The sequence below is a fragment of the Falco cherrug genome, chromosome 4 (genome assembly GCF_023634085.1).
Source record: "Falco cherrug isolate bFalChe1 chromosome 4, bFalChe1.pri, whole genome shotgun sequence".
NCBI lineage: Eukaryota > Metazoa > Chordata > Aves > Falconiformes > Falconidae > Falco > Falco cherrug.
The window spans coordinates 2,931,793-2,953,006 of record NC_073700.1 but is presented as its reverse complement, the minus strand read 5'-3'; the positions used below and the strand labels follow the sequence as shown (position 1 = coordinate 2,953,006).

Sequence of the window (21,214 nt, the reverse complement as noted above, 5' to 3'; positions counted from 1 at the left end):
TATATTAGGACTTCATTTATTATTGAATACTTTAAATGCAACTGTTGACATTCAGGTGTTTAGTTCAGAGAAATAAAACTGACAAAGGATAATAATACATTGCATTTAGTTAGTGTATTATATCCAAAATTTATGAGCATCATGCAAACATTATCCAAAGTGTTGCATTCTTACTGTAAGTCTTGTCGTATTCACTTTGTGAAATAGGCACACGTGGCACAGGGGGACTCTAAGTAGCTCAGGATCATTAATTAAGAACATAGAATTCAGAATTTCTCCTCTAACCATTAAACTACCATTTTTCACTTCTGACGTAATAAAGATAGTACTCAGAACATCCCTTCAAGTCATCCCACCAAAATATTGACAATACTCAGTTAAAGGAGTTCCAGTTCCATCAGAACTTTGTTGTTAAGCTAACTGAGCAATTTCAGAAGCAAGAAAGCATTCAGGAAGTGGTAAATTCATCAGCACAACAAAATGAATGGGAGGATGTTCTTTTTACACTGAACCTTCAGGATGCCTCTCTAATCATCCTTCCCAAAATGTATGGAGAAGACTTAGATAAACTCACCATTACACGCAAATGTGACTAGCTGTTGAAGTTATCTGGTTCTGGGATTTCTGCTTAAAACTAACATACTCTACAGTGTTTGCTCTAAATGTTTCTCTTGGTTCCAAAGCAGAAGGATAGGAATGAATGCTTTACTGGTGTGCCATAAACAAGGCAGTGTGCAGTCATGAGATACTCAGCTAATATCGGGCCTGAGATCTCTGCCTCAATTCTCCTCCCTGCTCCCAATCTGTGTACTATTTTTTTATTTTGGTGTAATTGTTCTATGAAATTGTAAGCTTCCTGTTAAGTTACTTATGTGGCATATGCCACTGTGTACTTTTTTGCTGAGGATTTATGTTTTCTTTCTTTGGAAACAAATCCTTACCTGACTGCACTTAAGAAGAGGGAATTGATTCCTCTTGTATAACAGGGCATGTCTGTTTCTGACTGTTAGTATTTAGAAACAGTTAAATCAGTAATCTTAGCTGTAAACTTCTCTGTCAAGACCACCTGACAGCTTTTCCAGGTGGAGCTGTTTTCACAGGTGCTTGTCATTCAAGCTGTGGACGAGGCCCTGAGCAACATGATGTGATGTCAAAGCCAGCCCAGCTTTGAGTTATAAGTTGCACTTAGATGTCTTCCTGAGATCCCCTTCCAACAGAGAGTACTCTATTGTTGTGCATTTCTCCTGAAATATTTTACAGCATTTATTGCATGATTTATAAAATGCAATTAAATATAAAGGATAGAAAAGGTAAACATACTTCATGTTTATTTTTGTTTGTTTTGCAAGCTTGAGTTGCTCATGAGTTTGTCTCATTACAATAGCAAGACTTTACCTACTACAAGATAAGGATGTATGGATTAATATTGGCACTGCATGCTTATGTTATTTGCCAGCTTCCAGGAAGAAGAAAATATGTGCAATCTATCATCAACCATTTTCCATAAGTCTAGAAACAACAGCATGCCCTTCTTGAATAGATAGTCATAATCTGTTGATTATGGAAAATCTTAGCAAAATTTCTATGAAAAAAATACTTCGGTTTTTTTTCAGTGAAGTTAACATGTACAGGTATAAATGAAGCAAGCATGACATCAAAGAGATATGGCAGGTTACGATATAACTGACATTTCAGAAAAGTTTGTTTTTAGGGGAAGCTATAACGCCACAGTCAAAGAAAGAAGCTTCAGCTGTTTAAAAATATCTATCCTATTCAAACTGTTGAAGCTTCTTTCTTTGACTGTGTAAAGTACCTCCACTTGCAGATCTCACTGCACAAGTGATGTGTTCCTGTGTTTAATGAAGTTGAAAGAAAAAAATATATTTGGCCAGTCACAGAAACATTATTCTTTTCCTTTTCTGTAGCTGAATAATTTATAAGTACTGAAGATCTCTATGTGTATCTCCAGGTTTTGTTCTACATGATGAAAGAGGTAATCTCAAATTGTAAAATGTGTACAACAGTGTAACAGTTCTGAGATTCCCCCTGAGTTTTTCAGATTCCTGATGTGAATCAGTTCTTCTTCAAATCTGTCAAAGCTGTTAAATCCATGTTTCCCACTTTTTTACTAACACTTATTTATAAATTACAGTTTTCTGAAGTTGTCTACTTTACCCATGGTGTTTGTCTTTGAAACAGGAACTTTTTATTTGGTTGAACTCTCAAGCTGCTTTTTAGCTCAACACCCCGCACCCCCCCAGACCCGTATCAGTGGATGTGAAGGATCTTTTTGAATGTCTTCTTGAAATTCTGGTTACAAAGAGGATATAGGAATGGATTTAAGGTGGAGTTCACATAGCCAAGCCATATAGTGAACATGTGTAATTTTGAAAATTGTTCATGGCCATGGAAAGCTATTACCATAAATAATACAAAATAGGGAATCCAGCACAGCATAAAGGCTGCCATTATGACCCCTAACTGCATAGCCGCTTTCCTCTCCCTGTTCCCATGCAGTCCTTGAACGTGCCTTTTGGAATGGGTGCGCAGACTTTGCCAGGTTTTCCTCAGGGAAGTCAGTCCTCTGAACTCCCTGTTCTCAGTCTTTTCCTGGGGACTGCAGGCTTTTTCAGGGTTAGGACTGGAGTGCTCTCTGCAGGGTACCTCCTCTGTGAAAGTGTGGCTGTCTGATGCATCACTTAAGTCACTGTCTTGTGAGCTAGGCTCTTCTTCATTTTCGTTCTCTTCTGTTACACACACGCACTTCTTTCCTTTATCCAGGCCTGGCTCAGGCTGGGCAGTGGTGAGAGGAAAACAGCTCCATTTAAGGACTTGCTGATTACTCTTGCTAACAAACGGCCTTGAAGACTTATCAGAATCACTGAAATGAAGCTCTGCCTCCATATTTTTGGGCTGAGGGGAGCTTTGCTTGTCTTTGGGAGGAGTGTCCTCATCTAAGATTTGCTTTTGGAGGCAAATATTTTGCTTGTTCTTCGTCTTACTCTGAGGTATGGGTTTTTTTCCTGAGGAAGACCAATACGATCCATTGTTGAGCTCTCGGTGTTGACAGTGTTTTCGAACAGCTCTGAATATTTTATAGTAGAACCATAACATCATGACAGAGGGTAGGTAGAAATTGAAAATGGCTGTCACCACTTTAAACCAGGTGACTTTAGAGAACTCAGTTTCACATTTGTTTTCCTTTACTTTCCTTTCCCCATTATTAGCAAAAACATGCCATCCTAGGATTGGAATGATCCACATGAAAGAGAGCAACCAACACCCCAAAATCATTAGTGACGCTCTCATTTTTGTTCTGTACTTGAGATATTTCAGCGGTTGCTGAACTGAACGATAACGGTCAATGCACAATATGAAGAGATTGAAAATGGATGCAGTGCTGGCCACATAATCCATTGACAGCCAGAACAGACAGACTGGTAAGCCTAGAGTCCACACAGGACTTAGGAGATAAACAATATTCAGGGGCATAACAGCTGCACCAACTATAAGATCTGCAATAGAGAGGCTGACAATGTATAAATTGCCAACTGTTTGCAGCTTCTTTTCAGTTTTCACAGCACATAGTACTAATATATTCATGACAATAGTGATCAGTGAAACGCTTCCCAGGAACACACCTAGAAGAGCTGAGTGAGGGTTAGTTGAGTTCTCTGTTGTGTTTGACATGTTTTGCATGAGAGCACGGAATGAAAATCAGAGATGTCCAGGCCTTGGAAATGCAGTCTTGGTTTACACTCCTGGATGAAAATGTGTTTGCTTGCTCTGTGATTGTTATTTCCAGAACTATAGAAAAGAACAGAAATACGTTTGATCACTGTAGTAGTAAAATAAAATAATAAAACTAATCTGTGCTTCAGCTTAGCACTGTCCATTTTAGGACTTTCCTAAATCATGAATTTTTACAACATTTTGCATATGGGTAGTTTGTGTTCTATGGAAAGTACTGGAGCAAGCTCTATGAACCAATCCAAAATTGTTTACAGAGGTGTTTTATGGGGCTTCATGTAATTCTTACCCCAGGATCTAGAGAAGAAATTTCAGTCCTCACTTTTAATTTGTTATATCTCATTAAATAGCTGATCAGGAGCCATAACATAAACTACATATTGGCAAACCACTTTACAATGTGTTAATATAAAGCAAATTAACATGTTTTGTACTAAATAGTTCTAAACACACCTGTGGGAGGGGAGGATAGAGAATGCCTGAAGAGAGATGTGTGAGAGGAGGATGGAGAACGTCTGATCTGGCAGGACATGAGAGAACAGCTGGGTATTGTAAAGGAGAGTAAGAAAGATAAACATGGTTATCTAGTAGCAAATAGGTGTCTGCATGCTTGTACTGATCTATAGCTATGTAACTGCATGAATGCTTTCTGCCCTGAGCCTGGTAGTACATACAGCTGGAATTTGTATCCGGGTTCAGAGATATAAATATGGGCTTCTCTGCACAATAAAGTGTCTCTGGTTGCACCACAACTGGAGCCTGTGCCTTCAGACGCCACACACACCTGTCATTATTTACAAACTACATCTAACAGTTTGGGAATACAGCAGTTGGATTTAATTACCCACCAATAATATGGTATCATACGATGTCAAGTGACAAGGTACTCCATACAATAAAAAGACTCCAGCTGTATGCACTTTTAGTTGATACAGAGTCTCAAATAACTCCTAAGGTTGCACCCAGTGCCTATGTTTTCACTGGTAGGCATTCGTTCAAACTATAGCTAATGAATAAACTTTTCCTACCCAATTTAGGCTTACACAGATTTCAGACATTTAAAGATGGCAGCCCTATTTTATTTCAAACACAAACCAATAAAAGTTCCGGGAAAATAATAGGGGTTTTCAGGATCAATAAGCATCTTGCAGCCTCTCAAATGAATATAAATATAGGGTCATAGAATCATAGACTGGGGTGGGTTGGAAGGGACATCAAGGATCACCTAGTTCCAAGCCCCCTGCCACAGGCAGGGACACCGTCCACTAGACCAGGCTGCACAACCAGGTTGCCCAAAGCCACAGGGTCTTTTAGGATGAAGTCTGCTAGTCATTCAGATGCCCAAGAAACATATGCCAGAACTGTTCTCCAATAACTTGGAGAAGCCACGTCAGTCCTGCACGCTTGCGGCTGCTGTTTGCTGCATTAAAGCGGAAAGTAAATTGGAAATAAGAGGAGTTGAGACTGAAACACATAGCAAACCTTTCCTTTATACTAGAATTTTTTTTTATAATTAATCTTTAATAAATTAGCTATTATTACTTGCTTAGAACTTTGGCATGAATTATGTGTAGAGCCTTCAGAATGAAAACTCTTTAAAATCTTCTATATCCCAGTGCTTAGAGTGCTGAGGAATTCCAGTGCATACACTGCAGTTAAAAAACAAGAAGGCAACCTACTAAACACTCACCATGGCATATACAAAACCTATTTTAGAGTGGGCCACATTTGCCCAGTTAGGCTTGTTTTCTAGTCACATTCATTTCTACATATTATTTTGCAGATGTTATCAAAGAGTGGTAGATTCCCTTTGTACAGACACAATAGTGTGTAGCTTTACGGTGATGTGACCTGCATGGGAGAAACTATAGGTACATACTGCACTTGTGAACATAAAGGTTATGTATCAAATCATAGGCCTTAATTATAAAACGTGGTTTTTCTTCCGTTTTCTAACACAAGCATAGTAACTCAACTATTGACAATAAAAGGGGAAAGGAAGGGAGGGAATGCAGAGGTAAGAACAGTACCTTTTCAAAGTTGAGTAGATATGCTACTCCATTATCTAGAAATTCTCCATGGCTTTGGTATCTTCTTCTTCCCAACTGCTAACTTCATAAGTGGATCTAAAGTCCAAAAAATGATTAATATTTTAAGTCTTGGACCATATGATAAGTTCACCAATTTTGTCTCCAGGATACATAAGAAGAATATCTGTGAGGGTGATATGTATTGTCTACCAGTTCTCTCTTATAGTGTTTGACTGAGTTTATGTTCTGGTAAATTTCTTAAAGAAATGAGGAAGGAAACTGAGACTGTAGACATACTAGCTCAAAGTATTTCCACAGCTAACACTGAGAGGTATGTGTGGGATTTCTCATCCTTGTTACTCTAAAGATGGTCAAAACAATACAATGCAATAGATTATTCAATATTAGGTATTTCATATTGCAATTCAATAGTTCAGTATTTCGTGCTACCTTTATCTCTTTTGTATTCCAGTAGTCAGGGTTGAAGCTAAAATGTTTGTGTGCTTTCTTACAAGACCCTAAATTGCTTCTTCCTTAAGCTTTACTTACAACTGCCTGGTGTTACGAGAGAAGATGCGTGCTTGGTAGCGGTAGCATGCATAGGTGGAGGAAATACGTACACTGTGGGGTATGAGCTCCAGAGCCGTATTCTGCAGTTCTGTATTCTGTACAGCCTTCAGGTTCTGTCATGTGTAGCTCTTCAGTGACAGCTAGTCAAGATGTCAGAAGATCACAGAGGCTTCAAGCATCTCCTGTTTGAGAAAGAGAATAGAAATAACTCCATGGATCTTAAACCAACATATCCCAGCCTGTCATTGTCTGGTTGCCCACAGCTATACACTGGAACCTCTCTGCTGGAGTTAAGTGTATGGGGCATGGTCAAGTCAAGAAGTTGATGTTAATTGCTTCAGGGACCTCATAAAGAAATGACTGATCTTCAACCCCACCTATTTTAATTTAAATTTATGGCAAAATAAAGGCGAGAAGACAACTTTAATAGAGTCTTCAACAGAAAGAGTAACAGCAAAGTATCTGATTAGACAGCTCTCCTTGGTTATTTATGAACTGCATATGGAATAAAACATAGAGTAGGATATAGTAAATGGTGTAGACTGCTTCCCAAACTTTCTCTTTAGCACTGCTGCAGTGAGATAGGGTAGGATTCAGGAAGCAGACAGCAGAATTTGATCTGGAGAACTTCTGCTCCAAAGAAGGCATAAAGATCTAGCTTTTCAACTCATGCTCCGCTTTTATTAAAATATATTTTATTAAATGCTGAGCTTATGCAGGCTATAACAGTCCAAGAATGATGTCAGGTGATGCAAATCATTTGAGAATGCTAAGAACAAGAATAGCTCAGGGTAATGCGTTTTCTCTTTTAAAAATACACATACTATCAGGTTCTCCATATTTATAATAATTCTGTTTGATAATGTAATTTTCATCACAATTCATTTGAGCAGTTCATAGTCCCTGATGGATTTTATCTTCTCTGCTTTATAGACAGCTGGCCATGTACTATTAAATTTTAAAGTGGAATGGAGGAATAGGTCAAAGTGACCTGCTAAAAATCATACAATAATGTCAGATATGAAACCAGCCAAAGCTCCCTTGCTCTCCAAAGTCCTGACTACTATACTGGGGTTTTGTGTCTAGACTTTGGGTCTGTATTTGTTCAGACACCCTAGACAAACAATGTTGGTTTAGACATTAATTATCTTTTCCTTTTTTTTAACTTTAATGCAGTGCAGGCATCTTAGTCTGGCTTTCACCGTCTGACATCTTCCATTGCAATATGTCCACTTACATGAGAGGGTCTAACATGGCTGGAGTGGGACCATACCCAGTAACAAACGCCTACAGTATTAATCACTGGAACAGGCTTGCAAGAACCATTTTCCCTAGTCTAGAGTGAGTTGATCTTGAGGCTAGATTAGGATATTGAAGCTTTACAGTGCCGCTGCATTCTTCTTATTGAACAGTTTGTTTTTCATGTGTGATCTTTTACAACCCTGACTTGTGAGTATTCTCCCACCAAAGAAAATATGATAAGTGTTGATGAAAAAAGAAGCCACTATAGGAGGTAACTGGAAGAGGGTGTGTGAAGGACGTTCTTAGAATGGTGCTATCTGTCTCAACATTGCTGGCTGACCGCAGACCGACTCAGAGGCCCTGTAGAGAACTTGTCTATATCTGGCTTCGGCGGACCATGGACGTTGACCCAAACACCGCTGCATCTGCTTGACCACAAAACCCACACATCTCCTGTTTTGTACCCTCATCTCAGCAAGTACGCCCAGACCCCAGAGGATGAAAAATTCTCTGGTAAGATGGTATGGGTGCTTGCACCACCGCTGAGTGAGGGGTGAGGCTATGCAAAACAGCTCTTGGAAGGAGCAGAGACTTTTGGGTGAACAACTCTCGAACATCTATAAAAGAACCGTGACAACCAGCACCGAGTGGAATTCCCCACCTGACATGAAGTCGATCCGGGCTGATGGGACCCCCAGCTCCATGCGGTGGTAGCTATTGCACCTCTCTTTATTCTTCCTCTCTTTCTCTCTATTTCCTGCCTCTATGCGAGTACTATTAAACTTTTTTTTCTTTATGGCATTTGACCTCATTTGTGTCTTAATCTCACTCTGGGAATCACAAAGAATCTCCCCAGACCTGACCATTCCGGGCCTGGACAGGTGCCCATACCTTCAGCATGAAACTTGTATACCCAGCACATACTTCCTACCTATCCAGTTTTTTCTGAAGCCAAATCATACCTCTGAATCCATTAAAAAGCTGTACCAAGGGACTGAGTTGGCCACAAGATGCTTGGAATAGAGCAGAAATGCAATGTTGCCTTTGTATGAACTAGTGCTTGCAACTGTCTCTTTGCATTCCCTAGCACACAACACCATAAGCTGCTGTGGTTTCCTCCTGAGATCTTTCAGATCATGCAGAAATCTCCTTAGCAATAAGTTATCACAGGCATTTAGCAGCTGTCCTGGTTCAACCCGAGGTGGCAAGGAAGTATCACGCAGCCACTTGCTTGCTCCCCCACCCCCAGTGGGATGGGAAGGAGAATCAGAAAGAAGGTAAAATCCATATATAGAGAAAAGAACAGTTTAACGATTGATATAAAGCAAATAATTTATATAATAATGGTAAACAACAATAATGGTAGTAGTAGTAGTAATTAAAAGGGAGACAACAAAACCCAAGAAATAAACAGAAACAAAAATCCCCAAACCCCAAGTGATTCACAATACAACAGCTGACCACCCACTGACCGATGGCCATCCCACCCTCAAGCAGAGATCAGCCCCTCCCGGCCAATTCCCCCAGTTTATATATACTGGGCATGACGCTCTATGGTATGGAATATCCCTGTGGCTAGTTCGGGTCAGCTGTCCTGGCTCTGCTCCCTCCCGGCTCCTGGGGCACTGCTCGCTGCCAGAGCCTGGGAAAAGTCTTTGGCTTTGAGTAAGCACTACTTGGCAACAACTAAACCATCAGTGTGTTATCAACATGACTCTCATACTAAATCCAGAACACAGCACTGTGCCAGCTACTAGGAAGAAAATTAACTATCCCAGCCAGAACCAGGACAATAGCATAGCAGACATACTGCAATCCCACACTCGTGTGTGTACAGGAAAGAGAATGTTACGGCTTTCTTGAATCTTCTAAGGGCTTGAAGAAGGCTTCCAATGCATGATTTCTTGTGCATCTTGCACCAGTCAGCGTCCATGCTCTTTCAATAAGGAAAAAGTTGTAGAAGACCTACATCTCCCTCTTGTACACAGGCCAAGAGAACGGTACAAGAGAAAACAGTAAGCTCCTCCTAAGAAGCAAAGGTGACTGCACCCAGAACAGCATGCAGAGAGGTTGCATTTAGTTGCAGAAATGTTATGTTGTTGATCAGTGCCCTCTAATACCACCCTGTATTTGGAGCTTTGGCCCTTATGCCACTTGCCATACATCCTTGCCCACTAAGATTACACTGAACTGCCACGCAGTTGCCACTCTTTGCTAGAATTAGGACATGTTGCCATACAACTTTGTCCAACGGAAGGTAACTAGAAAATAACAAGCCTTGCTCTGTATTATGAAATTCACTGATCAGCTCTACCGTGCTGTAGAGAAGATTGTAACCTATGCTTTTTGTTCTTAAACTTCCTACCATCATCATTGGTATTGATGGTACCAAATATCAGCAGTTGGGCATCATGACAGCACTGTGATTCGCAATAGCAGCTTCTTGATCTTCATTGAGGCACACGCCATTTTAAAGTGGCTGCAGACTGGTTGTGGTATATGTACCCTTGTTCAGGAGCTACTGATTTAATTCCTTATCTGTAATTCAGTTTTCAGCAGAGGTACTGTAATAATACTTAATAAATGTGTTTTAATGTTTGGACAGTTTAAGTCTCGTTAAACTGAGCCAAAGCTCACTAATACAGAATAGATTTTAAAGAAGACAATCACCCTAAGACCATAGCATCATAGAATCATTTGGTTGGAAAAGACCATGGAGGTCTTGGATAGCTCTTGAGCATTTCTAAACCCTGACCTCACCGTGAAATGCCTTCTTTAGTTTTTACTGTCTGTGAACAGCTTTTTCTACAAGGAAAAGCAGCAATCATTATTTGCTTGTTATAGTATCACAGTGCTAATTCTTCCAAGGAGCAAGAATCTACTGGGAGATCCTAAGTGGATGCCTTACTGACTCATTAGTGCAGGTGCAACCTATTAGCCCTGACTAAGTGGGAGTAAGTTTCTAGAAACAGATGTTGGCATCTCTCTTGTGGATAGGTTTTAAAGAAACTGCAGCCACAATAAGAAAAGGCTAGGCTAGAACAAAATTCTTGTTCATCAGACTAAGTTCAAGGCAGAAGGTAAGATTTGATTCCAGATGACCTCTGTTCGCTATGTTGTGCTTAAGAAACCATATTAAATCATCCTTTAGGTATTGAAATTATTAACATGTTAGGGGTTTGATTAATTTTTCTCTCAAAGACTTGCTTATTTCTCTGTAAGAAAACAGTCCCCAGGCAACACCTGCTGATATTCAAGGAAAATTTTTGATCAATAGTAAATGAAAAAACTTGATAACCTGCCTGCTGTTTCCATTCAAATGACCCCCTGTCTCTGTCTAAGAACTAGTTGGTTTTTTTTTCTTTTTCCTCAGAAAAGTGCCTGCCACTATCAAAGGAAAAACTGGATTCCATCTGTGCTTGAGTTATCTCTTCTAGGCAGTCAGAAATGAAAAGATTACATAATCTGAAGCTTTAGTGTCTGAACATTCAAATTTTGCCAGACCTCCTAAATCGTCCTTCCCCCCCCCCCCCCGCCCCGCTACCTATTCTAAAGGCAGTGAGAGTTATAAATAAATCTTTTACTATGTGAACAAACAACCCAGCCTGACTGTGAAGAAACTCTTAACTGACGGATTCGGATGTCTGGCTGTCTAGTTTTGCATGAACTTGTACCGCATGCATTTGGTGGCAGAGAATTTTCAGTAATTCTTGATGGAAATGCTGTCTTAGGGAAAAATGAGGCCAGAGCTAATGTAGCAGATGGACACTATTGCAGATGTGCTGAAATCTACTTTACAGACCAGACTGCAGAGAGAAAATTGCTGAGTTGCTGGACTGGTGGTCTGCATGCTCATTTCAGGAGTGGGATGCCCTGGGAAAAGGTGCAGGCCTTCAGTGTGCTGGTGGTGGTTGGCAAAGGTGCTGTTCCTGGGGAGGGCAAAGACAAGCTGGCTGTTTCTGAAGCCTTCTACACACTTTCAGTTCCAAAGAGAGTGAACGGTCCAATGCTAGAATTACTGCACTTCTTTGTCCCCTCCTGGTTCAGTCACTTGCCTAAACGAAACGGTGAATAGGCTGTGTAGTTTCAGAGCAAGAACAAAGCAGAATAGAAGAAGTAATGCTGTTACATCCACACTCCTAAGGCATATTCATTCAATCATCTCTAGGAATGCACACGATGACTCAGTTTAAACTAGAACTGAAGTCTTCTTGAATTAATTTATCCATTTATTCTGAGCATGCAGTACACTGTGAATGGTCCTCCAACGCTTGGAGCAGTGAGTAGGGGACCACTTCATGCAGCATTGCAAAGGAACTAGAGCAAGGTCATCACTTCTGCCCTTTTATACAGGTGTGGTCTGATCTGTGACATCAGATTTATCCTTATTCCTCTAAACTGGAGGGTGATGTTCTACAGTTAGCAAGCAGACCTTATGAACAACAAAAAGACAGAATGCAGAGGCTGTTGTGAAGGGAACTTGAAGTTTTTAAGGAATTTTATGAAGTCTTCCAAGGAGAAAAAAGGCATTTATCATTATAACTGTATGATATACTGAATTTGTAACTTGCTTATAGAAGGGTAGTTTCTTTTCAGTCCAGTAATACTACTGTGCTATTGCTAATTTTTATTTGTATATCTGGATTTTAGGGTACAGACTGTCAGGATTGCAGGTAAATACTTCTGCTTTTACTTAATCAAGGAAATACTACATCTGGTTTTCTTAGTGAAGCATAACTCAAAGAGCAAGAAAATGGGACAGGCTGAAAGATTTGAAAACATCAGTGAAAGTTCAGCTTTGGGCTTGTACATGATGCTTGACTTGATTGTACTTGATATTTTCAGGTTTTAGTTTTTATAGAATCACAGCCACATGCATCAATCAGACTGGCAGGCTACACGCTGCTGTCAGCACAGATTTTTCTGATTGTCTTTATGCTTTTATTTGGCTGAGGGTCCTGGCTTTAGTGGGAATGAAATCATCTACAATTTTAGCTATCTGCCAGCAAAAAGTTTAGACCTCCGCAGCCTTCTGAAACAAAGTTTTAGCATGAATAATGCAAATCATTATATACAGTCATGCTGTCCCTCCTATTTGCACACATGCATCCCGAGTCCTTAGCTTTCTACAAGAAGCACTGAACTCTGTGAGGAAATTGAGTCACCACGGCAGTGTCTGAGCTCAAGTTTTGATTAAGGTGCTGTACGGTGGCTGCTTTTGAAAAGACTTGTCTCTTTCGGAAATAACTGCCTCTGGTGTTCTGACCTTTCACCCACCTCCCCCTGACTCGTGCACTGTTTTCTTCGTTGCATTAAGAATACTGTACTGGATCGTATCTTTAATCTTCCTCTCGCTTTACAGTCTGATATCTTTGGGTAACTACTAAGTCTATCTACTGTTAAATTTCTTGTGGGGGGTCAGGGAAGGAAAACAGCTTTTCATTTTGTGCAGTGAGAACAAACATGCTTATTTTACCGTTGACAAATTTCTCAGAGGTCATTTAAAAGTATTGTTAAATCATTAATATAAAATTTTGCCATTAGAAAAGAAAAAAACCCAAAACCAAACCAACTGCGTAGCCAGTTATGTTTCTAATACTGCAATAGTGTACCTTTGCTGACCTTACACTCTTTCCAGTTTTAAACAGCGTGTTGTGCTGCTACATGGAACTGAGTTAGTCCCAGAGTTAACTAGTGTGCTTCTGTGGCATGTCAGAGTGGTCAGTCACTTTCCAGCTTAATTGAGAAGTTAAATTATATGCTGTTATGAATGCACATCACTTCAGGGGAACTAGACAAACTATTATAACCTGTCAAAAGCATATTATTTCTGTAAAATTTGGAAGAATGTGACTTCATGGTACAAGTACAGCTTCACTGTCAAGCAACTGGAAGTTTGAAATGTTCATTACTTCAGTTGTGCCTATATGGAGATACTGATTTGAAACCATTTGGCATGAAAAGCATGATTTACTACTTGCTTATGCCTTATCTACATGGAGAAGCACCTTGTAAAAGGAGTATTTTGAAACAAATCTAATTCATCCCAGTTATTTGGCTTCAGCTGATACTCACTTTGCATCCTTCCATCAAGTCTTATGTTTCTGTTCTTGGGCACTCACAAACACGAGAGGTTGGTTTCAAAACTTAGACTCACACTGTAAGGGCCAGTTCCTGAGCAAAGACTAATTGCAGAAACATTCCTGTGAAGGTTCTTACTCTCATTAGCATAACCAGAGTGCCATCAAAGCTCTTTTCCTTGTGCAGGGGAGTCGGTCCTAGGGAAAACTTTGCTCTGGTTTTGTTATTTCTTGTGTGTTCCTGTGTATGTGTTCTGCACTTTTTTTTTTTTATGAAGTTAATTATTTGATCTCCCCAGATGACAACAAATACAACTTTTACCATATGGTTCCTATATGATGCCAAGTATGTGTGAACCCAGAAGTATAGGCTAGGTATTGTTTACAGTATACAACCCCCCCCCCCCCCCCCCCCATTTAACTTAAAAAAATGATGATCGGAAGCCATATTCTTGGAGCTGTGGCCATCTGTCAAAAATGGAAATTGAATCCAAAATACAAACGTGTTAGTCTAAGGAAGTGTTCACATAATAATATGCAATATACAGAAAAATATCAAATATTTGTTCAAAAAAGTTTCCTGTACTATGTAAGGTATATACCCAAGAAGTGAAGCTTAATGTGCATCTAAAATGCTTTCCTGTGTAGAGAAATCCTTGTGTGAATGGAAAATACTGGCAATAGTAGCACTTAATTGTATGAGCATGCATGTCCTGATTAATTTGCATAGATGAGCATACAGTTTAACATACAGTTTAATGCTAAGTAATACTTTACTCCAAGCAGGAAGCTAAACACCAAAACCAAATGGAGTCCTGTGAAGTTGGATTTGGTGTAGAGTGGTTAGGAGCTGAAACATTCTCCTGAACCACCTACGACTAGTCAAAGGCTAGCGAGTAGTGGTGAAGGGGAAAGACAGTGCTTATGTTTCCTTCTTTAAAGAACAGTTACCATTTGTGGCATGCAATTTTACTCTGGCTATGCTCTTTGCTATAAACAGTTTACCATTAATACTGTCAGATTTCACATGCTGTTTATGCTTAAGTCCTTTCAAAATTGTTTTTTGCTGGTGTATTTATGGTACTGATTCCACTGCACATCATCTCTTTTCTGTTTCCTCTCTTTAGAACTCAAAAATAGTGTTGAAAGCTGAAGTGAAGCACGGAAATCTGCAGGCTTCCACAGTATCTACCGGTTCATGGCATTGTTCTGGGTTCTTAACGTTACTTTTTAGGCTGAGAATTGACTCAAGAGCATTATTTTTCCATGCATAACTAAGGACAGAGCACCTATGTCTCTGAGATCTCGAACACTGGCGTTTGTTTATACTCCAAACCACATTCTGCTGCTTTGAATTTTCATTGTTCCAATACTGACGCATATTCAACAGTGATTTGTAACTCCTGGAGACACAGATCAATAGTTGAAATCAGGCATGGAAAGCGAAGGAAGAATAGAAGAAAGTGCATTTTCCTGTGCATTTCAATACATCCTGCTTCGTGCCAAAGCTGTAAGGTTCTCCTTTTGCAGTCCTTTGCTTCAGCTTCCCTGAGCTTCCCCAGGTTTTTCCTGGTCGTCCCTCTGCCCTTTCTTTTGCGGGGAATGGAATGTAATAGCTGGCCTGTATGATTAATATGAAAGCTACAGGAATAGTATCAGGAAAAAATATTAAATATTCTCTGGCATTCAACTACTGACAGAAACTTGGCTAGGGAAACACTACTTATTATTTAAGAAGAAAAAATTGTCAGGATGTGGTTCATAACCTGGAGAGCCTTAATTTACAGGAATACAGTTGCAGGCTCGTTGCTTGTCAGCAGAACCAGTGAAGGCAGTAGGTTCGGTGCATTTGTTTAGGAACATTTTGCAGTTTAGAAAAGGGGAAAACAAACACATGGAAACTGTAGCTGCTTAACTGGAAAGAAGGTTTTCTTTTACGGGGGATCCCATAAATGGAATAGTGAATTGCAGGAGAATCATACAAAACTGAAAGCGACCAAGTTACATTTAATGTTAGAATCAACTTGAATTTCTTCTAGTACATGGATCGTAGTAGAGCCATGTCCTTTGACTCAGTGAATAAAGTACATGAACAAATATGCAACAAGCAGCCTAAAAATCTCATCTAATCTGGAAGCAGTCAATACGTGGCTATACGCAGCTAGATTATTACCGGAATCTACATCCTAAGAAAGCAGCTGAACTTTGATGTATTACAGTTTAAAATGAAGCCCATCTCGAGAATTTTCAGCAAAATTATGTAGTCTTAGCCATTTGAAAGTTGATGTTTGGGGGTTTTTTTTTAAGATTGTTGTTAATGAATGTGTATCACTGACAGCTCTAAACCATGCTGAGGAATACCGACCCGGAGCAGAGGGCATTTTTACATTCGCTGTCCTTAGTAGAGTCAGTATTTGTAGGAAAGAGATCTCAAATACCATGTTTTAACTTCCAGTAGCATCTCCTACATCAGGACAGTCTGTAAGTGTAGCTTCAGCATCTTTCACGTGTTGAATGCATGAGGGAGACTTGGAAACCTGTGGGATGCCTGGGTGTGTCCTGTCTAATGCTGCCATCTTCTGATGAGCGACCTTCTTTTTCATATACTAATACTGAACCTTTAGAAGTTTAAGTTGTTGACGATGTATACCTGTGCTCAGCAATATAATTCCAACTTAATTAAACTATTTTCTAGATACTGTTGTATATGATATGTATGTACAATTTCTTTTTTTCCCGAAGAAATGTAGTATTTTTTACATCTGTGTCTTAACCTGAAATTATCAGTGGACAGATATATCCTTTTTTCCCCTCTGGCTGGCATTTTTGCACAACTCTTTTTAATGCTGGGCCTATATTTCACAAGCACTAAACCCAAAAGAGCTAACAGAAAATGGATAAATTACAAAGAATGTTCTGGCCTTCAAAATCTACACCCAGACCTTCTATTAAACTCTTCTTCCAGTGACTCAACTTTCTGTTTTGAGTTGTACTAAATGTCAGTTTTTCCATGACAAAAATACATAAATGTTCCTGTGGTGGTATTTCCCATATATGGATTATTTTTTTCCCAGAAACTGGGGGGAAACCCACCATGACTAGAACCCTAAAGCTTCCAGATAGGGTATTAATTTTCCCTGCTAGCCTAAATATCATCAGCATCATGTAGTTCATTATCAGTGTGATCTCTTAACAAACCAGTATTTAAGTGTTATTGTCATTAAGTAGCACAGTGCTGGAGAAACCTTCCCTTCCCTACTCCATTAGCTAGCTGTAAAAAGAGACTTTTGCTGTAGGTGTTAGGCCTATTTAATAACTGCTGTAGTAGATGAAAACTCCTTTGTGCTTTGATGCAGTAAACAAAACCACAAGCTTAAAATCTCTTATAAATAAGGGGAATTTTTCTGTGTTTTGGTGCCTTTAAAACGGAGTAGCTGCAGTGGTGCCTTTTCGCTGGGGATCTGTTCTGTTCTTGGAATCCTTTAATCCAACTTCACTAAACCAGGAAATCTTTCATACAGGGACAGCAAAAAATCTTTAGAGGTTTTTGGATTCTGCCTTGTGTTACTACTTACTCCAACCCTTGATGAACTGTAGAATAAGCTGGTTTTAGTCTTTCTACGTCAGAAATAGTTACCTTTTTAAAATGTAGCTCAACCAGCCATTTAGATACCGGGATTTGTCTGTTTCTTTCCAAGTGACCTGGTGAGTCGCTACTGGAGAATCACTAAACAAAAAATCATGTATGTAAATGCGAGCTGTTAGTCCTTTAAATGTTGAGGTTGCATACCCCAATACTATACCTCCTATGCAGTTTCATGGTTTCCAGTAGAAATAACTGGGCATGGATAAACAAAGCTTCATTGTCTGATAAAAGTTAACCACTTGTTACAGGTAACAGTGTAACAAAAAAGTGGGGAAAAAAAGACTGATGAACCTATCTATGAATAATTTCTCTGAATTCTGAAGAAATGCTAGATGTGGATATTATTTTAGAACAAAAATAATTCAGCTTCAACAAAGATGGATTTCTCAAGTTCAGATTCATATCCTTCAAGTTGTTTTCTTTTGTCTAGCTCTTTGTATATGTATCGAAGAATCTAATGTTGCTATTCTTCAAAAGAAGGAAAAATATCTTAGAACTCGCCTTGCTCCAGAGTTAGTGTCTGGTCAAGGTAAGCACAAACCAACTCATGATCATACTAATATTACAATTCATAATAGGAAATGTGTTCCTAATACTTATTAGGATCTATTACCCAAACAAGACTACAGAGCAGTGTCTTTAACATTTTATGAAACAGATTGAACCCTTTAGGCTTCAAGAAAATCAGACATTTACTGTGAATCTTCCCTCCCAAGCCCCAGAGCTACTGAAGTGCTGATCAATATGAAACTTCTTTGGCAATCTACCAAAATGAACTTGAATTTCAGCCCAAGTGAACTTTTGGTGCTTTTAAGCTATACAAAAGACTTCATCACAAAGATGCACAAATTTAGAAATCCCAGTGGGTGTGTGGACTTACTGTCCCTTTGTATGTTAACAAAAGTAAGCCCTGTTACTTAAAAGGTTTGGTTTCAGCTCATTTAGATATGTTAATGTACTAAATTATTTTTTTGCTCTAATTTGGAATATATATCGAGTTGTCAGTCTCTTCAAATGTCTGGTAACCTGACTGTAGTAATATGATGAGCTCCTTCATATTTTAGCAATTACCCATTGAGTGTCTGAACTCTTCCTTTTATATATTTATATAAATATATGACTAAAACAATGTCTTAACTTTCTCCAGGCAGTTTTAATGTTGCTTGTTGAATTAAACGAATGGCTAGGATTAACTGCTGGAGCACAAGGTCTTACAGCTAGAGAGCCTGGCATCTTGCAAGTAAACAGTTTAGAAGCAGCTTATCCAAGAAGTCTGATTCCTCTCCATCATTCCTGCGCAGTGTCTGCAAAGGAAAGGCTGGAGAGGCTACACGAAGCATTGCCCAGCGGTAGCTTTAGGGCAGGTGATGTCCCTACTATACCCCCCGTTCCCGCTGTCCCTCCTCAGGGTGGGATGGACTTCTCTGCATTCGGGAAATGCCACAGGACCCGTGTGGAAATTAACGCAGCCACGATTTCCCCCCACCGGCAATCGTACGATGGCCTTCTCACCCTGACCTTCGATATTCAGGCAGCCAGAGTCACCGCCAGGTGTAATGGGGACGGTGGGTTCTTCTCCTCCTTCCCCTCACCCGCACAGCATCCTCACGCGCGGTGCCCCGCCAGCTCCGCGCCCTGCGCGCTCGGGTGCGCGGCCGGCCGCCGGGGAGGCTGGCGCAGCTCCTCGTGTCCTGCTGCCCCTTCCCTCGGGAACGCCGCAGCCCCCTCGGCGTGTCGGGCGGTGACCAGCCTGGCGCCCGCCTGTACGGAGCCGCTCGCCCCGCGCCGTGCGGAGTGCGGGGCAGCGCTGCGGGGCACGGCGCTGCGGAGCACGGCGCGGAGCAGCCGCCTCCGCCAGGCCCGCAGCCCCAGCCCAGCGGGGGCGCCGCAAGCTCGGCGGTGCCCTTGCTCCCGGCCGCTGGTCCCGCCGCCCGCCCCGCCGCGCCCCGCGCCGCCGCCCCCCGCCCGGCCCGGCTGCCCCCGCCCGCGGGCCCCGCGCACTCACCGGCAACGCGAGGAGGCGAGCGGCGACCGGCGGCGGCGGGCGGCGCAGGGCTCGCACGGGTGGCGGCAGCCGCGCCGCTGCCTCCCCGTTCCCCGGCCGGTGCCCGCGCCCCCGGGCTGGGCCGGGCCGGGGGTGGGGTGGGCTGGGGGCGCCCCGCCCCGCCGGTGCGCTGCCGGCGGCTGCTCCCGGCCGAGTTTCGCCCGTCTGCGGGCCCGCGCCGCCGGGGGGAGCGCTCGGCTCTGCCTGCGCCGCTCCGCGGGGCCGGGGGGCCGGGGCCGGCACCGGGCGCTGCTGCTCCGCCCGCGGCGGCGTCTCCCCTTCCCGCTTCAAGTGCCGCCGGCGGCCCGGCTGCAGCCCGCGAACCCCCGCGACGGGGGGGCGGGAGCTCCGCCGGGGTCTCGGGAGCTCCGCCGAGCCGGGGGCGCCGCCGGGGCCGCCGCCCGCCACCCCCGAAGGCGGCTGCCGTGGCGGCCGGGAGCGCCGGGAGCGCCTGTGCTCTGGGGACGCTGGTGCCCGAGGAGCAGAGATGCTCCGTCGGCAGCGGGGCAGCTGCCCTGCGAGGGGACGCGAGGAGTTACCCCGGGAACACCGGGGTCCTGCGGAGGAGCGGGGATGGGACCCTGGGTCGGGGTCACCCCGCGCTTGTCCTGGCTGCAGGGCCGTGCGCTTGCGCTGGCAAAGAGTGGGTGCTCTTACGCAGCTTGGTAAAAGTTTCTTCCAGCGGCGCCGTCTTACAAAACTAGTTCAAGACCTGAGAAATGTCAGATGTGGAAGACGTTACTGCATAGCTTACCTAAAGGGTTTTTTTTGGTGACTGGACCTATGTCCAGTCTATCTGCTCTATATTAAACATACACACGGGGTGGGATTTTTTGCAAAGGAAAGCAACCAACTTAGCAGTTTTCACTCCTTTCTTTTAAATCGCATTTATTCTCCCTTCACTTTTTAAAATGTTTTGACAAGTGTTGCAGAAAGCTCCATGTAAACTCAGAAGGAATCGTTTGTTGTATCTTACGCAAGTTGTAAAGAATTCATGCAATTATGTTTTTGCAGACAGCATACTTACACACTTTTAACTGTATTGTAACTGTGTAACGAGAGTATCGTAAACTTTGCACCACTGTCACCCCATTGTGTATTGTCGTCCCCCCGGCACCGCATGAAGCAACAGCAAAATACGGGGAAATGTATTTTCATGCGTTCACTCACGCACTCAGTCCGGCAGAATGATCTCCTTTGCCGAAAAGTGCACCTCTGCCAAGTGAGGGGTCAAAGTCATGAAGTACTTCCTTGATGCTACTAAGACAATCTTTTTGCTCTTGAGTAAAGTGGTAACTGTCCCATTGTAGTTACCATAAAAACAATTTCTTAAAGAATGTATGCTTGGGTCTTGTGTAAGTCGTCCTTTATCAGGCATTTGGCCCTGCAGGCGGTCAGAGCAATCCTGTGCAAGAACCATCTCTCTGCTGGTGTCGGACAGTGCCGGAACAGTGCTGAGAAGCTTTAACTGGGAAGTGGTTCTGCAAGAGATGAAGGGTTTTTCATGTTTGTGCCTGTTCCAATGTTACTTGAAGAACAACTGTGCTACCAGCTTATGCTTACCCGCTACCTAATCAATAACACTTAGCTTTGCTTTTGCAGCAGTTTCATGCTCAGCCTCCTTTGCTGTTGTTTTGGCCCACTAGTTATGTGCAAATAGGTTTTATGTAGGCCCCTTTGGGAGAATATTGAAAGTCAGTAAAGTTTATAACTTTCCATATAACACCAAGTTGCAACTGCTCTGCGTGCTTATTCTCCTTTGGACCTCTTCCATCCAAGCAATGTTTTCTGCAAGCAAAGCCAGAGACAGACTGGAAGCCGTGATTCAGTGCTGCAGTGTTGCTGTGAGATG

General features: G+C 42.0%; 1 protein-coding gene across 2 annotated transcripts; it reads right to left on the bottom strand.

Annotated features, from left to right (window-relative positions):
* Positions 1-1,310: 1,310 nt before the first annotated feature.
* Positions 1,311-19,534, bottom strand: HRH1 (histamine receptor H1). 2 transcript variants are annotated; one of them, XM_055709666.1, is made up of 4 exons: positions 19,324-19,534; positions 6,401-6,532; positions 5,781-5,876; positions 1,311-3,807 (listed from the first exon to the last, which is right to left on the bottom strand). In XM_055709666.1, the coding sequence occupies exon 4, from the start codon at positions 3,697-3,699 to the stop codon at positions 2,269-2,271; it is 1,431 nt and encodes a 476-aa protein (XP_055565641.1). In that variant the 5' UTR covers positions 3,700-3,807; positions 5,781-5,876; positions 6,401-6,532; positions 19,324-19,534; the 3' UTR covers positions 1,311-2,268. The 2 variants fall into 2 exon arrangements, with proteins under 2 accessions (XP_055565641.1, XP_027668759.1); XM_027812958.2 differs by lacking the exon at positions 19,324-19,534 and adding an exon at positions 18,837-19,126.
* Positions 19,535-21,214: the final 1,680 nt, after the last annotated feature.

Bases quoted from the DNA above. Each gene is read 5' to 3' on its own strand.
- HRH1 (XM_055709666.1), bottom strand. From the start codon at position 3,699: ATGCAAAACATGTCAAACACAACAGAGAACTCAACTAACCCTCACTCA.